General features: G+C 48.7%; 1 protein-coding gene across 8 annotated transcripts in view; it reads left to right on the top strand.

The window, feature by feature from the left end:
• Nucleotides 1–25247, top strand: part of TMC5 (transmembrane channel like 5) — a 55725-nt gene that overhangs the window by 3069 nt on the left and 27409 nt on the right. For 2 of the 8 annotated variants that reach the window (XM_077316559.1, XM_077316552.1), the window contains exons 2-6: nt 2575–2789; nt 9028–9197; nt 9911–10211; nt 20925–21076; nt 23361–23557. In XM_077316559.1, coding sequence (XP_077172674.1) covers nt 21003–21076; nt 23361–23557 — 271 coding nt within the window. In that variant the 5' untranslated portion in view covers nt 2575–2789; nt 9028–9197; nt 9911–10211; nt 20925–21002. Of the gene's footprint in view, nt 1–2574; nt 2790–9027; nt 9198–9274; nt 9414–9910; nt 10212–16326; nt 16491–20924; nt 21077–23360; nt 23558–25247 lie in introns of those variants that run through there. The other 6 variants (XM_077316553.1, XM_077316556.1, XM_077316555.1 and 3 more) reach the window with 6 other exon arrangements.

Below are 25247 nucleotides of genomic sequence, written 5' to 3'. Positions count from 1 at the left end.
TTACGTGTAGAAGTTTGCTGTTCCTGTTTATTTATTTTATTCATTTACTTGATTTATGCCCTGCCCTTTGGGGACCCAAAGCAGCTTATATTGTTCTGCACAATGCAGGAACTCACAATTACCTGCTCACCGACAATGACCCCAATTTCATGCCCACCACCACCAAATATCTCCAGAATCCAGCCTAGCCTCGAGGAAATTCATCCACCATCCCACAGTGGCAATCAGCACTTCCCTGGGTATGCCAGGAAGGACCACAAGAGACAAACACTGGCACATCCCTTCCTGCCCACTCACAATCTGCCTTTCATAAAATCAGCCTTTCTGTCAGGTGATTCTCTAGCCTCCACTTAGAAACTTCCCAGGAAGGAGAACCCACCACCTCCCAAGGAAGCCTAGCTCTGCTTTCTGAGATGGCAAAGCCTTGAAGAAACACCCCATCTGACCTTTGGGACCACAGGTTGACTCCCCCTGCAGTAGAGCATTCTCCCCTCCCGCAAGCCTTTCTGAGGCCTTTCCTGCTGGATCCCCCAGTTTGGGGAAATTCCAGTAGGGCTGCTGCTCAGGTTTTCCCCATATTTTTTCTGCCCTCCCTCCACAGATTATAGGACGCAGGCCTTTAGATCAGCCTGGGCCACCTCCAACCTAAAATCATGTTGGCTTTTCTGTGGCTCGGAGGACCTGGCCAAGCGGTAGCTGTGACTGATCTTGCCCACAAGGATGCTAGAAATTTGGACATCAGGAATCTTTGAGCTGAAATGTTCTCTTCCTCCCCCGCCCCCCATGTCAGGCTTGGGTTTGGGAGCAGAGGAGCTCCTTTCAAACATAGTATCAATTGCAACAATCTCTGATAAAGAGGAAGGAGGCAAATCAGAAAATTCCTAGAGTAATTCTAGGACTTTCCAGCCAGAACACTTCTAGAAATTAGAAAAGGCGTGTTTTTCCCTTCACTTAACTTCCAGTTGGGTACAGCAGAAAAACCTAGATGATCATCTTCAGCCAATTTTAATGCTAGAGGTTTTAGGACACCGTCCTCGGTGTGTCCATTCTGATTATGGGCTGAAGGCAGAATGTGCAGTTCCAGGCAACAGCGGTTTCTTGAAGGCATGAGAAAAAAATGTCTTCAGGTCCCTCCGCTAGAAGCTCCAGTAGTTGTCTTACATTCAGAAGCAGAGTTGCCTATGGATGTGAACAACAACGTTTAAGGATTCAGTGGATAACAACAACAACAATAATGAGATAGGGAATCCCATGAAAGCAGCCTTGCTGACAATCTGAGCCCCTGCCTTGCTCCTAAATTTCCCCAGGGCCATCATGGTTTGGGCTGACAACGTCCTTCAGGAGCCAGACATGGACACTTTGATGCTTAAGAGATCAATCCTAAAGTTAGAAAGGGCTGCAGAATTTGCTGCAGAGGCATCCTAAGAGACCATGCAGTTCGATGCCGTAGCACAGGCCATCAATACCGTGGTTAGAAGAAACCAATGGCTAAAGCACTGACAGGAAGATTGTCTGTTTCAGATTTATCTGCGTTAAATGACCCGCCCCCCAAGGGAGCAAAATTATTTTAGGAGCGCCTGCACCTTTGGCTACATGTCCAGATTGTATCCTGACAAACAGGATAGGAGCCAACGAAACAAAGACCAAAACGCAAGCAGTTTTCCCGCATCTGATGTAGTCTATGACCAACCAATGGGTCCTCTCCATTACCCGGAAGGGACACAGGACAGAATTTCCTCCCCCACACCAGAGCCAGTTTAAGGATTTGCAGGGTCCTAGCAGAGCACAAAAAAGAGCCTCTTGTGGCGCAGAGTGTTAAGGCAGCAGACATGCAGTCTGAAGCTCTGCCCATGAGGCTGGGAGTTCAATCCCAGCAGCCGGCTCAAGGTTGACTCAGCCTTCCATCCTTCTGAGGTCGGTAAAATGAGTACCCAGCAAGCTGGGGGGTAAACGGTAATGTCTGGGGAAAGCACTGGCAAACCACCCCGTATTGAGTCTGCCAAGAAAACGCTGGAGGGCGTAACCCCAAGGGTCAGGCATGACTCGGTGCTTGCACAGGGGATACCTTTACCTTTACCTTAAACAACAGGTTAAACAAACATCACTGAGCCAAAGCATAAAAACGTGGAACAGGTCAAAATTCATGAAACTGGTCAAGATCAAGGAAGCAGGTACACAAGGTCTTGATACTCCTCTTCCAAATGTTTAGATTTGATACTGTTGGGTGATGGCTTGTCCTTTCTTGTGTCTCACTGAAAGGTAAAAAAATCAAGAAGTCGAGGAACAAGCCTTCCTGTTCAAACCCCAAACTCTGGAACTATTTATCAAGGAAGGCCTCCACTAGCCCTTTCAACAGGAGCGAGAGGGAAAGATTTTTGGCCGGCTTGCTAAAATAGTAGCAGGGCAGTGGCTTGTGAAGGATTTCTTGCGAAATCTTGCAGATGCCGAAAGAAAATTGCAACAAACAAGTATTTTGTTCCATTTATATCGGCTTCCGCCATTTTCAACTTCAAGGCAAGCAGAAAATAAATAGACATTTTAAAGAGACTTGAAGGAATGCCTTTCCTTACACAGGTTGCGTCGGGCTGGAAAGGTCATCCATTGGACCTGACGGCAGAGGAAGAGACTGTGCGGTGGGAAAAGAAAGGCAGAGAAGAGAGGAAATGTCTGAGCTCAACCGTTTGCCAGCACGAGTTTGGAGGGTGAACGCTGGAGGACCATACTGTGAACACCCATTTCCCCCCCTTAAAAAGTAGACCCACTGAACTTACGGGAGATGGATAAGATGGGTGCGGGACCCTTGTCTGAAATGCCTTGGCTGTGAGGGGAAGTGGGCACATTATGCAATTAAATATTGTGCTAATCTTGCAGAGGAGCTTGGGGAAAGCGCGGAGGGCTGCAACATCTCTCTTCAATTTATCTCTTTCTCCCACCTTAAAGGCCCTTCCCAGCCTCTAACAGACACAAAGCCGGCTTGCCCAATGTCTGCAAGTCGTGTTGTTTATCGCCTCAGATGAGATCAGTTCTCTTCAGCCCACCGTTGTCTGGCCCTGCGGGGTCCCGCTGCAGAAAGCTGAGGGGGTCCCAAAAGGGCTCCTTGTTATCTCTTCAGCAATACGCTGGAACTGTTCGGCTGTGCAGTGTAGCAAGTGTCTCTCCTCTGCAGCCAATGGGAACAGCATCCTGCCCTCCTCCAAGTGACACCCTTTCAAATACTTAAAGAGGGCTATCATGTCCCCTCTCAACCTCCTTTTCTCCAGGCTGGACATTCCCAAGTCCCTCAACCTATCTTCATAGGGCTTGGTCCCTTGGCCCCAGATCATCTTCGTCGCTCTCCTCTGTACCCTTTCAATTTTATCTACGTCCTTCTTGAAGTGAGGCCTCCAGAACTGCACACAGTACTCCAGCTGTGGACTGACCAGTGCCGTATACAATGGGACTATGATATCTTGTGATTTTGATGTGAGCCCTAAGCATCCTAAAGCATCCAAGGAGATGCGTCAAACCTCTTCCTGAATTCCCCGTTTGTTTACTTCATTTCTCCCCAGTGGAATCCCAAAGCACCTTACAGGGTCCCCCGTGCCTCCATTTTGTCCTCGCCACAAAGGTGTGAAGTAGGTGAGGCTGAGATGGTGGGACTGGCCCAAGGCCACCCAGCAAACCTCCGGGGCCGAGCGGGGCTTCAAACCTGGGTTTCCCAGAACCTGCTCTAACCACACCATCGCACTGGCTCTTGGAATATATCTGTGCTGGATAGGGATGGGCCCAAACTGAACTACGAAGCAAAAGTCGCCATGGATTTGTGTGGTGGTTTGTGAACTTTTGTTTGTGGCTTGTGGAGAGAGGCTTGTGAGGGTCTACCACCATCATGAACTTCTTCAGCCATTCGTGTTCATTTGTGGAGGGAGCAGATAGGAGGGGTTTAAAGAGCTCCTGGTCCCCTTAAACCCCTCCTTTCTGCTCTATGCCAAACCCACAAAAATAGCTGAGCGACGGGGAGGCGTTTCAGCTGTTTTGTGCAGTCCCTTCAGATGGGGCTGGAGAAGGGAGCTCAATTCAGTCTCCCCAGCTGGCAGAAAGGAAGGGGTGAATGGCCTCCCAGAGGGCAAACTGCAAAAAGCCACAGACAGCAGAAGTGGAGTGCCCCCCAAGGGCACCATCTTCCCTGGCCGGCAGAAAGGAGGGGGTGCAGTGCCTCCCAGGGGCATCTCCCCTTCTAGGGAGCCCTTCACCCCGTCCTTTCTGCCGGCCAGGGAAAGTCAGTGGGGCCGTGAAATGTCGTTTCAAGGCTGTCATTAGTGCTTGGCTAAAATTTGAGAATTTAAGACAACTGAGATAGTCATCTCTGTTCATGAAATCCTGGCTGGCTGGGGCTCGTGGGAATTGTAGTCCACGGACATCTGGAGAGGCCCAGTTTGGCCACCGTGATGGAGTCTTAAAACGGGAGTTTTATACTAACAGACAGGAAGCAAAGCAGCTGGAAGGAGGAGATGGACGGGGAACCTTGAGCGAAGGAGAAGCCAGACAGGACAGAGCTTGATCTCCCCAATTCCTTTCCCACGAACACCAGGGCTGGTGTTTCCCATTTCCTGTCCTTCCAGCCAGACGCCCAGATTCCAGGTTCGTCCCCCAGCATCTCCTCTCCAAAGAGCTCCAGCAGCAGAGGGGAGGTCTCTCTGGCAGAGACCTTGCAGGGGGCCTGCCGGTTTTAAGTAGGCAGATGCTAAACATCTCCTGGCTGTCACTGAGAATGGGCACCAAACGGCTTCCCTTTTTTTCTGCTCGATGCAGGATCAAGGAATCCTAGAGGAGGGAAGGGGCCATACTTGAGGATCAGCCTCAAGTACCCCAGATACCGTAATCCTCTCAGATTTGTTTTTTTCCTACATGGGAAGGGGGTTGAGAAGTCAGAAGAAACCTTGACACATTTCCGGATGGAATTTCCCCTGGTCCAGATCTCAGCTTCAGATTGATTCTCCGGGGGGGGGGGGGGGAGGATGCAGAGAAAGAGGGGGAAATATTCATCTCCACGTGTCCAGCAGTCCAAAGGACGCACTGCGCGGAGCAGGGAATGCGACTGAAAGCTGATCCCTTTTCCGTTCCCAAGTAAAAAATTCAGACTGCGAGTCGAGCTTCACAACAGATTGTCCCTGGCTTCTTGGACCTGTGTGAGGTTCAGAATGGGGGGGGGGGGGAAGGCCGCCCATAAAGCGCGTCCCTTTTTCTCCCGTTATGTAAGTTCCCTAGCTGCAGGTACCACGTCTCTTTGTTATATTTAATTATAGCTCTGAATCATATTTTACACAACCTTGGAAATGGCGTTTGTCACTGGGGCCCCTTCGTTCGCCATCTCCTTTTATATACCTTAAGGGATTTGCATGTGGGCTTGCTTGCTTTAAAAAAGAAAGACAAATGAAATATGCATCGGGTGTGGGTGGTTAAAAGACCTTCCCCTGCCTTCCTTCTTCTGCCAGGAGAGAGCCTTGGAGAACGGCGTGGATCGATCCTTGCTGATTCTCTCTCGTTCGCTGTCCTTATTAGGATCCAAATGCTGAATTCTGCCCATGGGAAAAGGGATTTTTTCCTCAGACCACAGAAGTGGCAAAAATAATGTCAGGTGCCTAAACTTAGCCCCCCTTCCTATTTCTTTTTTTTGGGGTGGGGAGGAACCTGGAGTAAATGAATTAACAAGTGAAACCTTTCCAAGGCTAGGAAACAGTCAGGAGTGAAATGAAGGAGGAAACCAAACAGCTAGCTTGTGAACGGGACGTGTGATGTCCACAGAGCCATAGTTATGCACGAACTAAATAATGGTTTCAGGTTATGAGGACCCCCTGATACAACCCCCCCCTCCCACACACACACATACATGTTACCAATCTTACTTGTGGAGCCAGGCATGCTTTAAGTACTTAAGGGCCCGTTAAAGGGCTGCTAAAGGGCCTGCTTTAAAGGCCCGTAGCACCAGCACCAGCAGAGCACAACTGGCTCTGTTGTTTATGCGGCATTGTAGAGCACCCTTCATAGAATCCTAGAGTTGGAAGGGACCTCCTGGGTCATCTAGTCCAACCCCCTGCTCAGGCAGTGGCCTTCGTTTGCAGGGGCTCTGAGCTGGCTGGGACCCCCAGGGTCATCTAGTCCAACCCCTCTGCTGCCCAGTTTGCAGTCAGGAGGAGAAATGCAGGCCTCCCTCGTCCCCCGAGCGAAGTTCTGGAGGGCGTCACCCCAAGGGCCAGACATGACTCGGTGCTTGCACAGGGGATACCTTTACCTTTAAGGGGGTGGTCAGAAGGGAATTAGGGTCTGGGCATGGAATTGGGGTCACCATGGGTGGGCAGGGAGTTGTGAGTTTCCTGCGTTCTGCAGGGGGTGGGACTAGATGACCCTGGAGTTACCTCCCAACTCCGTGGTCCTACCATCCCTGAAGCGCTGTGATTTTCAGCCGTTTCTGTGTCCCGCTCTGCCTTTTTAGCCTTCCAAGAGCTTAACAGAAGCGTTTCCAAAAAGGGCCGACCGGCTTTCCTGTTCTCACCTTGTTGTTATAATAATTTTGTATTGTTTTGGGGGGTTTGGAACTAGGGTCGCTGTATGTGGGCAGGGAGTGGTGAATGTCCTGCTTTCTGCAGGGGGTTGGACTAGATGACCCTGGAGGTCCCTTCCCACTCCAGGATTCTACGATTCTTCAGCCAAGAAGGCCAAAAACCACACTCTATACGTCAGGTTAAACAATTTATACACCCTCTTCCTCCTAAACCCCCTTCCCCGGGATGCAGCCCGTAAATCTCCAGGGATTTCCCTGAAAATTGACAAGGCCTAGAAGAAAACACAAAGATGCTTTATAATAAGAACAAAACTTTATAATAAAACAGAACTATTTACAAAATCTACAAGTGGCCAAGAGCCGCCGGAGGCCCCTCCGCAGCCGGCGGCGTAGCCCCACCCAGCACCCCTGGGCCGCTTGCGGGGCGGCCCAGGCAATGCGGGGTGGGGCTGGTGGAGGGCCGGCTGCAGAGGGCTCCGGGCTCAGAATGATTTGTTCTATTTCTTCTTCCTCTTCTTTCTCCTCCTCCTCCTCTTCTTCTTCCTCCTCCTCTTCTTCTTCCTCCTCCTCCTGCTCAACCTCCTCGGACTGTGCCTGTGGGCAAAAGAGAGGGGCACCAATCAGCCTGTGATAAAGGCCAGAGAGGGGGATTCAGGGAGGGGGCCTCACGGGCAGGACGGGGGCTGGGGGCTGAGCTGGACTTACCACAAATGTTATTCCACTAGATGACCCAGTGGATCCGTCTCCAGAGGCCCAGCTGGAGACGAACCCACTGGGAGTTGATGCACGATCCAGCGATAAGTCACTATCCTGTTGGAAAGGAGAGAAGAAAAAAAGCGTTAGACATTGTCCCTCTGACCCGTCAACCCCACTTTGCCCCTGGGGTCTGCCCAACATAAACCCCCTGGAAAACTTACCACACTCCATATATCCTCCTCAATGTCTTCTAGCACCTGCAGGAAGAAATGGGGATTGGTGAATTTCCTGCCTGGGGGCAGCCTGAGGGCAAGATGCCAGGGAGGGAGGACAGGCACGGCTTCCCCTCCCCTCCCCTCCGCTGCCCTGCCTGCCCAGCCCCTTCCTGGCACCAAACGGCCCTTTCTATTCCCCCCTCCCCCCACCCCTCTCAACTATAAGCATTAAGTTAAGGTCCTACTTACAAGGTCGGCCTCCATTTTCATAATCTTGGCCTCAAATGACGGTTGGGCCCTGGGCGCCCCATGGAAAGCCCCGTTCTGAGCCCGCATCACAATGGGTCCTGGAGCTTTCCTCTGCTGGAGAATCCGTCCCTGGGGGGGGGGTCGCTCTGGTGACCCCAGAAGAGAAGGTGGGGGCCGAGTCAGGAAGGGACGCCAACAGCTTCGGAATTCAATGCCATGACTCAAATGTAATGTTGGTGCCCCAGTTAAAGAAGGCCAATCAAGTCTCGGGCTGTATCTACAGAGGCATCTCATCAGAATCGCAACAGGTCATGGTCCCCCTGCATGTCGCATTGGGCAGACCCTCCTGGAGTCCTGGTGCAGTTCCAGAGGCCTCCCTTCAACAAGGATGTGGTCAAAACTGAGAAGGTGCAGAAGACAGAGATGAGGAAAAGCTGAGGGGAATCAGAGTCTAGTAGCACCTTTAAGACCAGCAAAGATTTATTCAAGGCGTGAGCTTTCGGGTGCAAGTACTCTTCCTCAGACTATTTCGAGTGCTTGCACTCGATTTTATTGTGCTACATCAGACCAACACGGCTACCCATTTGAATCTGGACTTGGGAACGTTCAGCCTGGAGAAGAGGAGGTTGAGAGGGGACATGATAGCCCTCTTTAAGTAGTTGAAAGGTTGTCACTTGGAGGAGGGCAGGGAAAGGTTCCTGTTGGCAGCAGAGGAGAGGGCCTGCAGGAATGGGTCCCAACCCTATTTCCATCTAGATATCAGGGTGGGTGGGTGGAATCCACAGTCAGAGTAGTTCAACAGTGGACTGGGCTGCCTAAGGAGGTGGTGAGCTCCCCCTCACCGGTGGTCTGGAAGCAGAGGCCGGACACTTATCCTGGATGCTTTAGGCTGAACCTACATTCAAGCAGGGGGTTGGACTACATGGCCTGGATGGCCCCTTGCAGCCTTGCATGTCCAGTGAAGGCACTGCCATCAGGAACTAGTTTGAGATGTCAATTCACCTGAACTAGGTGGGCGTCACTATGCTCGAAATCCATGCACCTCCCACGTCTTTTCCTGAGCCATACGTGTTCGTATCTTTATTTAGAAGGGGGTTCCTTTTTCTTTTCTTTTTTTAAGTATGAAATCAAAAGCTTCTCATCAGGATTAATTGAGGAGGGGCGTTTGAATTGTTAGAAGCAGGAAGTACAACTTTCGCTCGAGAGCTGACAAAAATACGTCCTTTGGTTTCTCATTAGAAGGTCTGCATGACGTGTCCTCCGTCTTTGATTTTGATGTCTCCGTCAGACCGACCTCATTCTGACTGAGCTGTGATAATCTTTTAGAGTTCTTTCATCCCGTTCCCCGAAGAAGAAGAAGGAGAAGGAGAAGGAGAAGAAGAAGAAGAAGAAGAGCTGGTTCTTCCAACGCCTGGCAGGCTACTGTTTTGACCTGAGCCGCCATAGTCAGCGAGGCATCCAAGATCACACCCAAATTCCTGGCCTGGGGCGTGATGGTAAGTTGCATCCCAGCCAAGGACGTTTTCTGCCACACTTGCTCTAGTCATCTCACTTCCCTTATCCTCTCCCGGAGCTCCCCGAAATACCAAGGAACACGATTGAGGATATCTAGGGGTGATCTCGTCTATGGCAGCCGACAGGTGGGACTGCCAGCCCTCCTCCCTGGCATGGATCCGAGACTGGGGCAGGACCGAGAACCCAGGCGGCGCCAGGTACGTTGCAGTGTTTTGTTTCACAGGGGCACATTCATGGATTATACTGGCCATGATTTGCGTTAAGGCGCCTGTGCAGACTTGGAATTTTTTAGCACGGAGGAATTTGAATCGCAAATGAACGGCACGGGCTAAATGCCTCAGCGCCTTTGGGAGCACAGCAGTTAGTCGCTTCTGATCCCTGGCCGGGAACGGGAATGTAACAACTCTGATCCGACTCCCTGTGAAAGTCACAGGGCGTGCCCGTCTGCTGAATTGTGTGTCCTTTGTGTGTATGTGTGTGCGTGTGGAGGGTTGAAAATTAGTCACCACCGTCCTGACTGGGGCAAATGAATTAACCAGCAATCGCGCTCAAACAAACACCGCAAAATGCTTCAGGGAGATTAAGGACAGCCAGGAAGAGGGAAGAAGAAATCTGCAAGGAGAGGGAGAACTGAGGGGCGTGTTTGGCAGAACTCCAGCCAACTTCAGTCCTGGGCTCCCTGGCTCTCTTTCAGGATCAGGAGACCGGCCAGAGACCGAGTGTCCCCGTGCCGTGTGCCTTCGGGAGACGCTCACGCAGAATGGGTTCCTGGGAGTCCGAGAGGCTTAAGTGTCAGCACCTGCTGTTCTGCTAGCAACAGGACGCCACCTCCGCCCTGCCCCTCACCTGGGCCAGCCCCGTCCTGGGAAAGGAACAGCAGCCGGAGGGCTCAGGATGGTTTCAGCTGCGCTTTTGGGGTCTCTTCAATGTTTCAGGCAGTGCCGTATCCACCAGTTCTCCGTCTCGGAAGACTCATTTTGAACTCCATGGTTGTGGTAAGCACTGGAATTCTTCCTGTCTCTCCATGGTCTTAAAAGAGATGTTCCTTATCCTTCCCTTTCCACCAGCTCTTGTCTTATTGTAGTGGTTTCTGTCCCCCCCCCGCACACACACAAACACATGGTTGCAGACACACACACACACAGCCTTCTGTTTCAAGTGCTTCTGTTCTGAAATTACAACCATCACGTGTTGAGCTTGCCTGGGAAATACAGTTCCTTTATCTGAGTCTCTTCCTTAGCCCGGCCAGGAAAGGTGTGCAAGTTTTAGACTGTGGGTCTAGACAGGTTGTATCTTGGTCTGTTGTCACCACAGAAACAAACAGAGCCCTGTGATGCCTTAAAGACAAGGAGGCTCGTAGCTGAAGTGCTTGCGGGATACAGCTCATTTCAAATGGCACAACTGGGGCTTCCATAGGAAGTTGTATTGAGGAAAACATGAATATATTTCTTCCACTTTCCACTTTTCTCCTTTTCCTTCTTTCATGTTCTCTGTCCTTCTTCCTTCCTTCTTGATTGCTAGTTTTCCTCTGTTCTGTTAGGGGGGACATGCGGCATATTTAGTTGTTGACATTTATTCACGTAGATGCTTGTACTGTGGGTTTTTCCTCAGTGGGGACCCCGAGTGGCTTGCAACATTGTCTCCCCCATTTTATCCTCACAAGTTTGTGCTGAGGCCTGGGCTGGGGGTTCAAACCTGGGTCTCCTGGGTGATCGAGGGCCGTGAGGGGTGTCCTTGTACAGTGCAGGACAAATTAGAATATTAATGGGATCATTTACAAATCTTGGGGGTGTTCAGGGCTGTGGTCAGTTCCTTCTCCCTGTTTCCAAGGGTCTCTGGCAACCCGTGAGGAAGGGTTGTTCCCCGGCTTCAGAAGAAAAGTTCCAGGCTTGGATTTCTCTCCTGGGCCTCTGAAGCAGCACACAGCAAATAGGAAGCTGGCCTCTAACCACTGAGGACAAGGGCCCCTCCGATGTGGGCCTGAGGTCTCTGCGTCATAAATATAAATATACCTCCATAAATCACATTTCTTGGTCCAGAATGTTGGCGGGTTATAATGTTGTCTATTTCATTGGTGTTAGTAGATGGACACCGGGGCCAGTGGCTCCCCGCCTTTCAGATACTCTTCATTTAGCAGGGATGGATCTGGCTTCAGGCTTGAACTCCTGAGAGCTACTTAATGTGTTGTTGTCTTCTATAGATTTGCAAAAGCAGCCTTTGAAATTACTTTCCACTGAGTTTGGAGCAGCCTGGGTGCTGAGCTAATTCATCTGTACTAAAATTTTGAAAGTGACGAAAAACTGGATGGAATTTATTCCTTCAGAAGACCGTATGGTTTTACACGCCCCAGTTTGCAGCCTGCTAGGTGACCTTGGACTAGTTACAGTCCTGTTAGAGCTGTTCTCACAGAGCAGTTCCATCAGAGCTCTCCCAGCCTCACATTCCTCAGAGGGTGTCTGTTGTGGGGAGAGGTGACTGTAAGCCGCTTTGAGACTCCTTTGGGTAGTGAAAAGCGGGGTAGAAAAACCAACTCTGCTTCTTAATGTGTATGGCCGGACGCCCTTCTCTTCCTGAACTTGCTTTTGTTCACCGTATTTTAAATGAATATTAATTGCACAAGCCGTCTTTGGAGATTTTGCCAATAAGGAAGTGAAAGCCACATATTGGACTGACCGGGGCGTGGGGGAGATGCAAAGAAGGTTGATTATTAATTGCTAATGTTAAAAGCCATAACTTTGTAAAAGTAAAAGTTCTTGAAAAGGGTAGGGTAAAATCCAAGGGACAGAAAGGCATGCCAGAGATCATATGGTTCCATCAGTATGAAAGATAAATTGCATACGTATGCAGGCAGGATTTGAACCTGGGTCATGCAGGAAAGGAAAAGGAGAAAACCCGCTTGGTTTTGCTGTTTGAAACTAGGCTTCCGTTACCATGTTACCATTGTAGAAAAGAAAAATATAATCAGGATAAAACTGTAGACAACAGCATAGGAGACCCTTGAGTAGTGAAACAGGGGAAGGCTTAATGGCTTGGGAAGCATCCTCCTTTCTCTTCTTCTCCAATTTATTTTACACAGAAGCAGATACACAAAGATCATAGAATCATAGAATCATAGAATCATAGAATCATAGAGTTGGAAGGGGCCATAGAGGCCATCTAGTCCAACCCCCTGCTCAACGCAGGATCAGCCCAAAGCATCCTAAAGCATCCAAGAAAAGTGTGTATCCAACCTTTGCTTGAAGACTGCCGGTGAGGGGGAGCTCACCACCTCCTTAGGCAGCCTATTCCACTGCTGAACTACTCTGACTTTTTCCTGATCTCTAGCCTATATCGTTGTACTTGAAGTTTAAACCCATTACTGCGTGTCCTCTCCTCTGCAGCCAACAGAAACAGCCTCCTGCCCTCCTCCAAGTGACAACCTTTCAAATACTTAAAGGGGGCTACCATGTCCCCTCTCAACCTCCTTTTCTCCAGGCTGAACATTCCCAAGTCCCCCAACCGATCTTCCTAGGGTTTGGTCCCTGTGTCTTCCTTCCTGCCATCCTTTTTTTGGCCTTTAGCATGGCTGTTAGTAAGTGCATGTGATTCCTGGCAGACTTTGGGAAAGTAACCTGTAGCATATTTCCACATGATCATAATGGGAAGAAATTTGTCCTTTGGTATTAACTTTAATAGGCTAGACACTGGTGGGCATTCCCTCAGCTTTTAACATAATTTTGGACTTGGTTGCTTGGAACCTGCGGCTAATTGATCAGGTGCAGCTGATCAATTAGCACAGCCAGGCTTACTGCCTTTAGGGCTGTCCGAATAGGCACAGGAGGATGATCAGCATGATCTAGGCCAGGGGTAGTCAAACTGCGGCCCTCCAGATGCCCATGGACTACAATTCCCAGGAGCCCCTGCCAGCGAATTGGCTAGCTATCAGGACAAAACTTTTCTCAGAGCACTTCAGCAGTGGAATCTGCCGGCTAAGGAGGTGGGGAGCTCCCCCTCACTGGCGATCCTCAAGCACTGGCTGAACAGATATTTATTCTGGATGCTGTCACCAATCCCCGGGCCGCGGAATGGTACCGGGCCGTGAAACCCTTGGTACCGGGCCACGGGAGGGGAGGGAGGTGCCTCCCTCTCCCCCCCCACACACACACAGTGCGGCACTCGCTGCGCCAGGAGCGATCGGACGACGAAGGGGCTGATTTGCTGAAGCCCAGGGGCCAGGGACGATCAATCAGTTGATGCCTGCAGAGCCCAAGGCCCTACAGGGCAGAAGATGGTCTCTCAGGTATGGGGGTCCCAGACCGGGAAGGGCCTTTAAGGTCAACGCCAAGACCTTGAACCTGATCCGGGCCCCAACTGGCAACCAATGCAGCTGCCTCAGCCCAGGCTGGCTACGGGCCCTGTAGTTGATGTAACTTTGGATGTCCTCTCATCTTAGGGCTGATCCTGCGTTGAGCAGGGGGTTGGACTAGATGGCCTCTATGGGCCCTTCCAACTCTAGGATTCTATGATTCTATGATTCTATCTGCAATGGCTCACTTCTCCATTCCCAGGAGCGAAATCAAAACAGCAGATCCAGGAGCAAGGAGGGGCCTCTCCACCACAACCCTATTGTTTGTGCTGAAATAACAGAGGCCTTCCTCGTGTTGATCTTGAGGTAAAAATATAGTTTGTTTTGCCCTTTCCCCTCCCCGTTCCAGTAACTTGTGGAGGAAATGCTGGTAACTGATATACCGCTCATTAAATTATCATCTGGCACCAGCAGCAAGTCCCCGTCTCCCGTTTCGCCTTTCCAGTTCAGGATGAATTGAGAAGCCGTTACGCAGCAAAACAGCCTTCATTTTTTGAAAGGCGTGTTTCTGATCCTGCTCTGCCATGTTTCTGTGTGCCGTTTTAATTTCCCCTGGACCCGGCATAAAAACGATATCTTTTAATAATTCAAGAGAGGGCGATCATTTAATGTGAGGATCTTCAGTTACCCGGAAAAGCAAACTCTTGCTTTGAAGCAAAAGATTTCATTTATTGAGTAAGAAAGCACTCTCAACAAGGCATTGTTGAAACTGAGGCAAGGAGTATGGGTCCACCACAGATATCTCGGACCCTGCTTCCCACCCCTGAGAGCCCGTTTGGTGTAGCGGTTAGGAGTGCGGACTTCTAATCTGGCATGCCGGGTTCGATTCTGCCCTCCCCCACATGCAGCCAGCTGGGTGACCTTGGGCTAGTCACAGCACTGATAAAACTGTCCTGACAGAGCGGGAATATCAGGGCTCTCTCAGCCTCACCCACCTCACAGGGTGTCTGTTGTGGGGAGAGGAAAGGGAAGGTGACTGTAAGCTGCTTTGAGACTCCTTCAGGTAGAGAAAAGCAGTATATAAGAACCAACTCTTCTTCTTCTTCTTCAGTCATCTCAGGGCTCTCTCAGCCTCACCCACCCCACAGGGTGTCTGTTGTGGGGAGAGGAAAGGGAAGGCGACTGGAAGCCGCTTTGAGCCTCCTTCGGGTCGGGAAAAGCGGCATATAAGAACCAACTCTTCTTCCTCTTCCTCTTCCTCTTCCTCTTCCTCTTCCTCTTCCTCTTCCTCTTCCTCTTCCTCTTCCTCTTCTTCTTCTTCTTCTTCTTCTTCTTCTTCTTCTTCTTCTTCTTCTTCTTCTTCTTCTTCTTCTTCTTCTTCTCCTGTGGGAATCCAGAGAAAGCGGGAGAACGTAAAATAGCCTCAACAACCTGACAGAGAGTTCCCAAGGCTGCGTTTCAGAGGGGGTGAAAAGGGCAGAGGTGAGAAGGGAGGGGAGGAATGCAGGAAGGCGTATCAGGGCAATAAAGGGCAATAAAGAGAGCATAAGGCATACTGGACAGGTTACCACAACCCCCACAGCTAAATAAACATCCCGCTAAATAAACATCCCTAAATAATGGCAGAAACGACAGGGTTCTGACATCACTATTTAATAATGCCAGCGTGGTGTGGTTAGGGAATGTCAACTATCACCTGGGAGACTCAGGCTCAAATTCCCATTCAGCCACAAACGCTCACTGGGTGATTTTAGGCCAGCCACTTTCTCAGTCTAACCAGTATCACACTGCAGGAGGAGAAGGGCGTTGTAAGGCACTTTGGGGCTCCAGACAGATAAAGCTAAATCAGGGATAAAAAGGTAAAAGTATCCCCTGTGCAAGCACCGAGTCATGTCTGACCCTCGGGGTGACGCCCTCCAGTGTTTTCATGGCAGACTCAATACGGGGTGGTTTGCCAGTGCCTTCCCCAGTCATTACCGTTTACCCCCCAGCAAGCTGGGTCCTCATTTTACCGACCTCGGAAGGAGGGAAGGCTGAGTCGACCTTGAGCCGGCTGCTGGGATCGAACTCCCGGCCTCATGGGCAGAGCTTTCAGGCTGCATGTCTGCTGCCTTACCACTCTGCGCCACAAGAGGCTCTAAATCAGGGATGGTGGAATCTAAATCCGTAATCTCTAGGGAACCTTTGGAATTCTGACACAATAGGGGCCACAAACACAAAATGGCTGCCACGGGAGGGAGCAGCAACAACCACCGCAAAATGTTAGGGATTCAGGTTATACATAACTCTAATAGTAACAGGTGGGCAGTGGTGTTATTCTGGAGCAGCAGAACAAAGTTTGAGTCCAGTGGCACCAATAGAATCATAGAATCACAGAATCATAGAGTTGGAAGGGGCCATACAGGCCATCTAGTCACAGAATCATAGAATGATAGAATCATAGAGTTGGAAGGGGCCATACAGGCCATCTAGTCATAGAATCATAGAATGATAGAATCATAGAGTTGGAAGGGGCCATACAGGCCATCTAGTCCAACCCCCTGCTCTACGCAGGATCAGCCCTAAGCAATGAAGTTTTATTCCTGGTATAAGCACGGCATTAAGCTTGTTGGCTCTGCTTTCCGCTGCCGGGGTGGGGGAGCTAGCTGAGGTAGAGGTTAGGTCCATGCAGCACACCCTCCCCTCCTGGTGCTCTTTGTATCGGAGTCCAATTTGCTTTTGTTAACTTGTCAGCAAGGACGTATTAAATTGCTTAATGGGGTTTTTGCTGGAAGTTATTTCCTGATGACAAGACTACAGATAAGCAGCTTGGGCTTTTAATCATAAAGACGTTTCAGATCAACAGTAATGTGACCTTTGTGCCTAGGTGTTTACACTTGGGCGAAATGCCCGTAGACTTTAATAGAGAATGTCTAGGAATCCTGCAAATGCTGTGGACTTGCTGCTGTTTCCAGGAACATCGATGATTCTGGGGGGCTTTCTCTGCAAGGTAGCACTTGTCATTCCATAAGAATAACAAACAGATGGATGCTTCCTAGTCCAGAGACAAGTAATTGGGAAGCCAAGGGAAGGGGATTGGGTACTTGGTGCTCTGCTAGTTGAGGAGGCAGAAGTCCCCTGAATGGATTTCCTGGGTGTTGTTCTTGTTAAGTAGCAGCTGAGGGTGTGTTTGGGGGGGGGGGGGATTGGAACCAGGACAAAGGCACAGCATTATGGAGTATGGTTTTTAAAGTTGTTATACTTAATGAGATACAGAATTGGAAAAAAGTGCAAAAGAGAAAAAATCCGAGATTATCTCTGGGTGATTTTGTGCGTGTGTGTGTGTGTGTAATATTGCGAGGCTGTGTTGTGGATCTGCTGTCCTTCAGGAACACCTCTTTGCCTCTGGTTGTGTCCCATAATATGCCTGTAACTGAAGCAAATACCATAGATCACCATAAATCTCAATAGTTGTCTTCTCAGGTGGGAATTGATCCAGATCATCGGTTCCAGGAAATGTTTTGGAATAGATCATTAAATAGGCAAGTGTGTAAGCGCTTCATGTTGCACTTAATAAAAGTTAGCACTAATCTTGTTTCTTTTTTGATAGAGTGTCTAGTTTAGTAGATGCAAGAAATGCGGTGGATATGGTATGTTTTGATTTTAGTAAAGCCTCTGATAAATTCCCCGCAATATTCTTGTGAGAAAGTTAGTTAAAAAGGGGGACAGATAAAGTCACAATCAAATGGATTTGTCGTAGGCTGGCTGATAGGACCCAAAGGATGCTCATCAGTGGATCATCTTCATCAGGGGTAATCAACCTGAGGTCCTCCAGATGTCCATGGACTACAATTCCCATGAGCCCCTGCCAGCGTTCGCTGGCAGGGGCTCATGGGAATTGTAGTCCATGGACATCTGGAGGACCACAGGTTGACTACCCCTGATCTTCATCTTGAAGGGAGGAGACCAGTGGTGTAACACAGGGTTCTGTGCTGGGGCCAGTATTGTTTAACATTTTCATTAACGATCTGGGTGAGGGTATGTTGATCAGATCTGCAGATCACTAAATTTGGGGGGGGGGGCGGCTAATACCGCAGAGGGAAGGACTACTATTCAGTGAGATCTGGATCGGTTGAGAAATTGGGCCACAGACAACGGAAAGGTTTTTAACAGGGCGAAGTGTCAAGTATTACATTTGAGTAATAATAATACGATGGGTAAATATAAGACAGGGGATACCTGGCTTGATAGTCAAACATGTGACTTAGGAGGTCTGGTGTACAATGTGGCAGGCTAGTAAAATACTAGGCTGCATTGCTTAGAGTAGCGATCTCCAACCTGTGGGCTGCGGACCACATGTGGTCCTTCGACTAATTGGAGGTGGGCCCTGAAGGACGCCTTCTCCCCCCCCCCGGCCCTTTACTTCACCCCCCCCCCGGCCTTTTACTTCATCCCCCCCAGCCCTTTACAACATACTTCATTGTTGTGGTGTGTCTGTATCTTATTTTGAAGGGGTGTTTAAACATTACCATAGCAATCAGAGAGCGTTAGGGCAGTGGTTGAGGGTAGAGGAGTAAAGTACCCCCCCACCGGCCCTCAGTAAAAGGTGTTGAGTGGTCCCCGGTGAGTGGTCCCCGGTGATAAAAAGGTTGGGGTTAGAGCATAGAATTTAGTGCAAAGGAAATGCCACATTGCGTAGACCTTGTTTGGAATATTGTGTTCAGTTCCGGGCACTGCAGTTCAAGAAGGATATTGACAAGTTGGAGCGTCTTCAGAAAAGGGCCACTAGGATGGCGGAGGGGTTGGAATCCAGGCCTTACGGAGAGAGGTGGAGAGAGTTGGGTCTGTGTAGCTATGGGAAGAGTAAGGCAAGGGGTGATATGTTAGCTGTGTTTCATTACGTAAAAGGCAGACATGTTGAAGAGGAAGCTAATTTGTTTACTGCAGGTTTGGAGACAAGAACTAGAATAAGGTGACCAGATTGTCCCACTTTTGGAGGGACATCTGGAGGCACCTGGGAAATTGTACTTGAGAGCCAGTTTGGTGGAGTGGTTAGGAGTGCGGACTTGTAATCTGGCATGCCGGGTTCGATTCTGCGCTCCCCCACATGCAACCATCTGGGTGACCTTGGGCTCGCCACGGCACTGATAAAACTGTCCTGACTGGGCAGTGATCTCAGGGCTCTCTCAGCCTCACCCACCCCACAGGGTGTCTGTTGTGGGGAGAGGAAAGGGAAGGTGACTGTAAGCCGCTTTGAGCCTCCTTCAGGTAGGGAAAAGCGGCATATAAGAACCAACTCTTCTTCTTCGTCTTCTACTTATGTTGCAAGTAAAAAAATATAAACTACAATACTATTTTTGCGTTCTATGCGTTCTATGAAAATTTTTGTTGCTCCATAGAAGCCACATTTTTAAATCAAGAACCCCCCCCCCCCCCAGTCAATGGTGTCCCGCTTTACCAGTGTTAAAATCTGGTCACCTTAAACTAGAAGCAATGGATACACATTACAGGAAAGCAGGTTACACGTAAATATTAAAAAGCATTTTCTGACGTTGGAGGGCTGGACCAGAGGACCCTTCCTCCCTTCCTTCCTTGATTGATGATTGATTGATTGATTGACCGACCTGTTTACACTAAAATTACAGCAACAATAAAATTATATCCCTGGTGGCATAATCCCAGCTATTCCCGCCCACTCATCAGACCGCTGATTGATTGTAATAGGTTTTTGTTTTATTATGTACGTTTGAGGTGTGAACTGCCTTGGTGGCGCTTTACAGGGCAGAAAAGCTCCGTGTAAATTTTGAAAAATAAAAATGAACATATGCCACATGTTAGGTGCTCAGGAACCGTGGTTGTGGAATGGCGAGCTACCACATCTTTCAGTACGCACAGGAATGTTAACCGGAAGAGCAACAGAGGACTGGCGATAAAAGGTCTCTGGCAGATAAACAGAAGATTTCCTAATGTCGGTTTAGACTTTCGCTAAGAGGCACTTCCGCAGAAGAACCATCATATTCTCTGGGGTTTGTTTGTTTGTTTTAGTCTAAGGGGTAGTCAAACTGCGGCCCTCCAGATGTCCATGGACTACAATTCCCATGAGCCCCTGCCAGCGAATGCTGGCAGGGGCTCATGGGAATTGTAGTCCATGGACATCTGGAGGGCCGCAGTTTGACTGTGCTTTACATTTTCTGCAACTGTTCCGGAGAGATGACTGGTCTCATTTATACATTTTGTCAGTCAGTAGTCCTAGGAGTGAAGTATGTGGTTAAGTTTAGAGTTCATCTTGCTTATGTCAGGCCAATTCACAGACTCCAACCCAAAGTGTCTTCAGAGAGAGGAATGCTTTATTTACGTAGATTGGAGACAGTTCCTGTCCTCTTTGGTGAGAATGGAGTATTTCCTCAAACTCTCAAACTCAAGAAAGATTTTTATACCTTCAGTTTTACACCCGTCCTGTCCATGCCCCAGGGGCGGTCCCAGGGTGGGCTCACGCTCTGTTTCCCCACATGCCCCAAACATACAACTTCGTACATGACATGTGCATTACAATAAGCGGCCTGGGACCCGTATACCTGAAGGACCGCCTGTTGCAACTATGACTCCAGCAGGGCCTTGCGCTCTGCGGGTACAAATCTGTTGGTCATTCCTGGCCCTTGGGAAGCTCACCTGGCCTCAACCAGAGCCAGGGCCTTTTCGGTCCTGGCCCCTACCTGGTGGAATGAGCTCCCAAAGGAGTTACGGGACCTACAGGAGCTTTCAGCATTCCGCAGGGCTGCCTGCAAGACGGAGCTCTTCCGTCATGTCTACGGTTGAGGCCAGCGTGCTAAGGAAAATCTGTTTGACCTCCCTCAGGACAAAGACATCACTATATATGAGTAGCGGACTTGGTTTATCTACTCTTCCTTGCCTTTTTTTCGGGGACAAAATTGGGAATGTTATGGTTTTGCCGCATCTTATCGCCTTTATCTGCTGTATTTTATGTCTGTGGTTTTCAGGGGTATTTTATCGGGGCTTGTAACCCGCCATGAGCCATTGGGAGTGGCCGGTAAAAAAACCGAATAAATAAATAAGTAAATAAGTAAGTAAGTCCGGCGCAGGGGTGGTGATTCTACTATACTAAACTTCTGGGCAAGCCTTAGGCAAAATCTGTATCCTTTACCCTTATCTCAGTAAGCTGGTTTTTACAACAGTGGTCTTATCTGATAAGCACCAGGACTCTTAGATCTTACCTAGTCTCCTTCTTCTCCCGCCCACCTTGTTATCAGGCTTCTCCTGCTATCCTGCTAAACAAGAATTTCAGCTCTGCCCCTTTAGCTGGGACTAAATCCAGTCCGGTTCAGTGGCTTCTAATCCAAAATGGTGAAAGTAGGTGAATCCATAGCTGCTATATTCTAGAAACAATTCAGCACAAACATTTTATTGAACGCAATTTATGTTTCAGCAGATTCAAAATGAAGAAATCCCCAACGAAGAACTGAAGTGCTCTGCTGAATGAACTCCCAAGTGTTTTCCGTGCAAAATGGCCTTTCACTATAACGATGCCTTTGAAAACCCAGACTACCATGACTCTGAAACGCTGGAGCTTGACAGAGTGTAAGTGTGAAACGTAGTTTATAAGACAACAGACCCTTGCTATTGTTGACTGAATGGGGGGAATAACTTCAGGTTGGGTAGCCATGTTGGCATGAAGCTGCTGAACAAAGTTTGTGTCCAGTGGAACCTTTGGTTTTTTAATTAATTTAATTCTGGGTATAAGCTTTGTGTGCATGCACACTTCCTCAGATACAGATATCTCAAGAAATGTGCCCACACACAAAAGCTTTGTTGTTGATGTTAGTTGTGAAGTCGTATCTGATCCATTGTGACCCCATGGACAATGATCCTCCAGGACTTCCTGTCCTCTACCATTCCCCAGAGTCCATTTAAGCTCGCACCAGCTGCTTCAGTGACTCCATCCAGCCGCCTCATTCTCTGTCGTCCCCTTCTTCTTTTGCCCTCGATCGCTCCCAGCATTAGGCTCTTCTCCAGGGAGTCCTTCCTTCTCATGAGGTGGCCAAAGTATTTGAGTTTCATCTTCAGGATCTGGCCTTCAAAGGAGCAGTCAGGGCTGATCTCCTCTAGGACTGACCGGTTTGTTCGCCTTGCAGTCCAAGGGACTCGCAAGAGTCTTCTCCAGCACCAGAGTCCAAAAGCCTCAATTCTTTGACGCTCAGCCTTCCTTATGGTCCAACTTTCACAGCCATACATTGCAACTGGGAATACCATAGCCTTGACTAAACGCACTTTTGTTGGCAGGGTGATGTCTCTGCTTTTTAGGATGCTGTCTAGATTTGCCATAGCTTTCCTCCCAAGGAGCAAGCATCTTTTAATTTCTTTGCTGCAGTCCCCCTCTGCAGTGAACTTGGAGCCCAGGAAAATAAAATCTGTCACTACCTCCATTTCTTCCCCATCAATTTGCCAGGAATTGAGAGGACCGGATGCCATGATCTTTGTTTTCTTGATGTTGAGTTTCAAGCCAACTTTTGCACTCTCCTCCCTCACCCGCATCAACAGGCTCTTTAGTTCCTCTTTGCTTTCTGCCATTAGAGTGGTATCATCTGCATATCTGCGGTTGTTGATATTTCTCCCTGCAATCTTAATCCCAATTTGGGACTCATCTAACTCCACTTTTCTCATGATGTGCTCCGCATACAAGTTAAATAGGCAAGGCGACAGTATACAGCCTTGCCGAACTCCTTTCTCAATTTTGAACCAATCAGTGATTCCATGTTCAGTTCTCACTGTTGCTTCTTGACCTGCATATAAATTTCTCAAGAGACAAATAAGATGCTCTGGTATTCCCATCTCTTTAAGAACTTGCCACAATTTGTTGTGCTCCACACAATCTAAGGCTTTAGCAGAGTCAATGAAGCAGAAGTAGATGTTCTTCTGGAACTCCCTAGCTTTCTCCATGATCCAGCGTATGTTGGCAATTTGATCTCTAGTTCCTCTGCCTCTTCGAAATCCTGCCTGTACTTCTGGTAGTCCACATATTGCTGGAGCCTAGCTTGTAGGATTCTGAGCATAACTTTGCTAGCAAAAGCTAGCAAAACAAAAGCTTATACCTTAATTAAACCTTTGTTGGTCTTAAAGATGGAACTGAACCCAAACTTTGTTCTGGGAAAATAACTGTGTCCATGGAATTATTCTGATTTTGATCCTAGGTTAATCAGTATGTATCAAGAATGCGTTGTGCAAAAGAATCATATAATCATGGAGTTGGAAGGTACCTCCAGGGTCATCTAGTTTAGCGGTCCCCAACCTTTCTCAGGTCAGGGACCGCTTCCGGGGTGAGGAGAGAGCCGATGGCCTGATGCTGCAAAAACGCACATGCGCAGTTGCCACGCATGCGCGTTTTCACCACCAGGTGGTGCTAACGTACATGCGCGGCAGCTGCGCATGCTCGCTTTCGCCACCAGGTGGCGCTAACGTGCATGCGCGGCAGCTGCGCGTGCTCGCTTTCGCCACCAGGTGGCGCTAACGCACATGCGCTGCAGCTGCGCGTGCTCGCTTTCGCCACCAGGGGGTGCTAACGCGCATGCGCGTTTGCGTCACCGGCAAGCTGGCGGCTGCACCTGCCTCTTCCCTTCTTTCTCGCTGCGGGCTGGGGGAGGCAGGTATGGCCTGCCAAAAATTTTTAAATGTGTTTTAATTTCATTTAAATAAAATGGCAGCCCTAAATATTGATGTGTTACCTCCATGATGCTAAATTATGTATATTTATCATCTTCGTAAATTTTTAAATATGACTTTCACTGTGTACAGTTTAAGCCAACTGATGCATCAGCTCCTCTTTGCAATAACTTAATTGTTTTTCCTTTTCTTATCTCTTGTTCAGACGACCACACTGGAGAACTTCTTTTCATCACAATCCTTATGATTCCTCTCCTTACTATGATGAGTACAATGAAGAAGAGCAGAATTTACCAGTGGGAATGCCTACGGAGCCTGTTCAGATTCAGCCTCCTGCTGAAAACAGTCCAAGGGGTTTTGCGTTTGAGACATCCAATTCAAATCCATATGGAGAGTCACACAGTATGTGATTGAACCACATGTATTCAAGTTATAAGAATGCCGTTGTTTGGAGACTTCTGTGGCAGAATTTCTAGTTGCTGTGCTGCAGGGTTTGTGTGTTTGTGTGTTAATGCTGTTAAGTCTATGGGTTTGGCAGACACAGATTCTTAGAAAACAACAGTTCTTTATTAAATACCAACTCCAACTAGAAATACCAAACAATAGAACTCATTGAACTTATATACAACTCAGGCAGTCCACCAAGTAGCCTGATTGGCCCTTAATGGAGCCCAACAATTGGTCTTTTTTCAGAGTCTAAACCAGAGCCGTTTCATAGAATCATAGAATAATAGAGTTGGAAGCGACCTCATGAGTCATCTAGTCCAACCCCCTGCACTATGCAGGACACTCACATTCCTATTGCTCGTCCATTGTAACCTGCCATCCCTTTGCCTTCACAGAATCAGCCTCTCTGTCAGATGGCTCTCCAGCCTCTGTTTAAAAATTTCCAAAGATGGAGAACCCACCACCTCCCGAGGAAGCCTGTTCCACTAAGAAGCCGCTCTAACTGTCAGGAACTTCTTCTGGATGTTTAGACGGAATTTCTTTTGAATTAATTTCATCCCATTTATTCTCCTTTGTCCCTCTGGGGCAAGAGAGAACAACTCTGCTCCATCCTCCATATGGCACCCTTTCAAATACTTGAAGATCCTTTCAATCCACTTTAGAAACAGAGTTTCCTGTTCTGCACAGGAAAATCCAGCTGCCAAAGCACATTCAAAGTGCATTATCCAGTGTGTGCGGAATGGGCCCAGGTTTTCTCAACCAGCGTTTCGTGAATTTTTAAATTTGTTAAACATTTATCGAGTGAAATGATATATGGACATGTTGACCCGACCCGTCTCCCAAAATGCCCAGCGATAGGCCTGGAAAGGGTGGGAAGGGGAGGGGCCCCAGGTGGGCGGGAGCACAGTTAAGCTTCCTGTTAGATCCATGGTGGATCTTTGCGGGTAAAGAACCAGAGACACTGGAATCGTAGCTGTTTATTGGTGTCAGAACACAGTACAAGTTGTACAAAGTCCGCACTGAGAGACCCTACACAAAACCCCAACTTATATATACAAAGCAGACAATAGAATTCCCCACCCATGCATGCAATTGGCTAGATTAGCCTTGATTGGTTTAAGCATTAATTGGCTGGATCCTCACTGCTCATTGGCCATTTACACGTCTGCTTGGATCCTGCCTCAGACCTCAAGCGTGGCCCTTGGCAGACCTCCATACACAAAACTTCCCAACCATTTTCTGCATGATCTCACCACTTCTGGGGGTTCTCTGAAGAATGTTTCAGGGGTTTCCCAATGGTTAAAAAGTTGACAAAGGCTGCTCTCAGCTGCCAGGAATTGGCTGCTTCATAGTCCTTCATTTGTATGTCGCTTGAGCAAGTGTCAGAGCCCACATACATAACACACACACACAAACACACACACACACACTTTTGTTGTTGTTGTTAAATGCTTGGAAGTTGCGGGTGGCAAGGGAGAGCCGTGCGTACGTTCATGCACGCATCAGTCAACATGAACTCAGCTCCAGTTCTTGTGAGGTGGCTAATCTGTGTTGGGCCAGCACTTTTCTCAGTCTGATGGCAAGAGCTTGCTTGCATAACCGAGAAACCAGTTCTAAGTGGATGTGCTCAGATTCCTGCTCAGGT

This window comes from Paroedura picta, chromosome 17 (genome assembly GCF_049243985.1).
Source record: "Paroedura picta isolate Pp20150507F chromosome 17, Ppicta_v3.0, whole genome shotgun sequence".
NCBI lineage: Eukaryota > Metazoa > Chordata > Lepidosauria > Squamata > Gekkonidae > Paroedura > Paroedura picta.
This window is presented reverse-complemented; position numbering and strand designations above follow the sequence as displayed.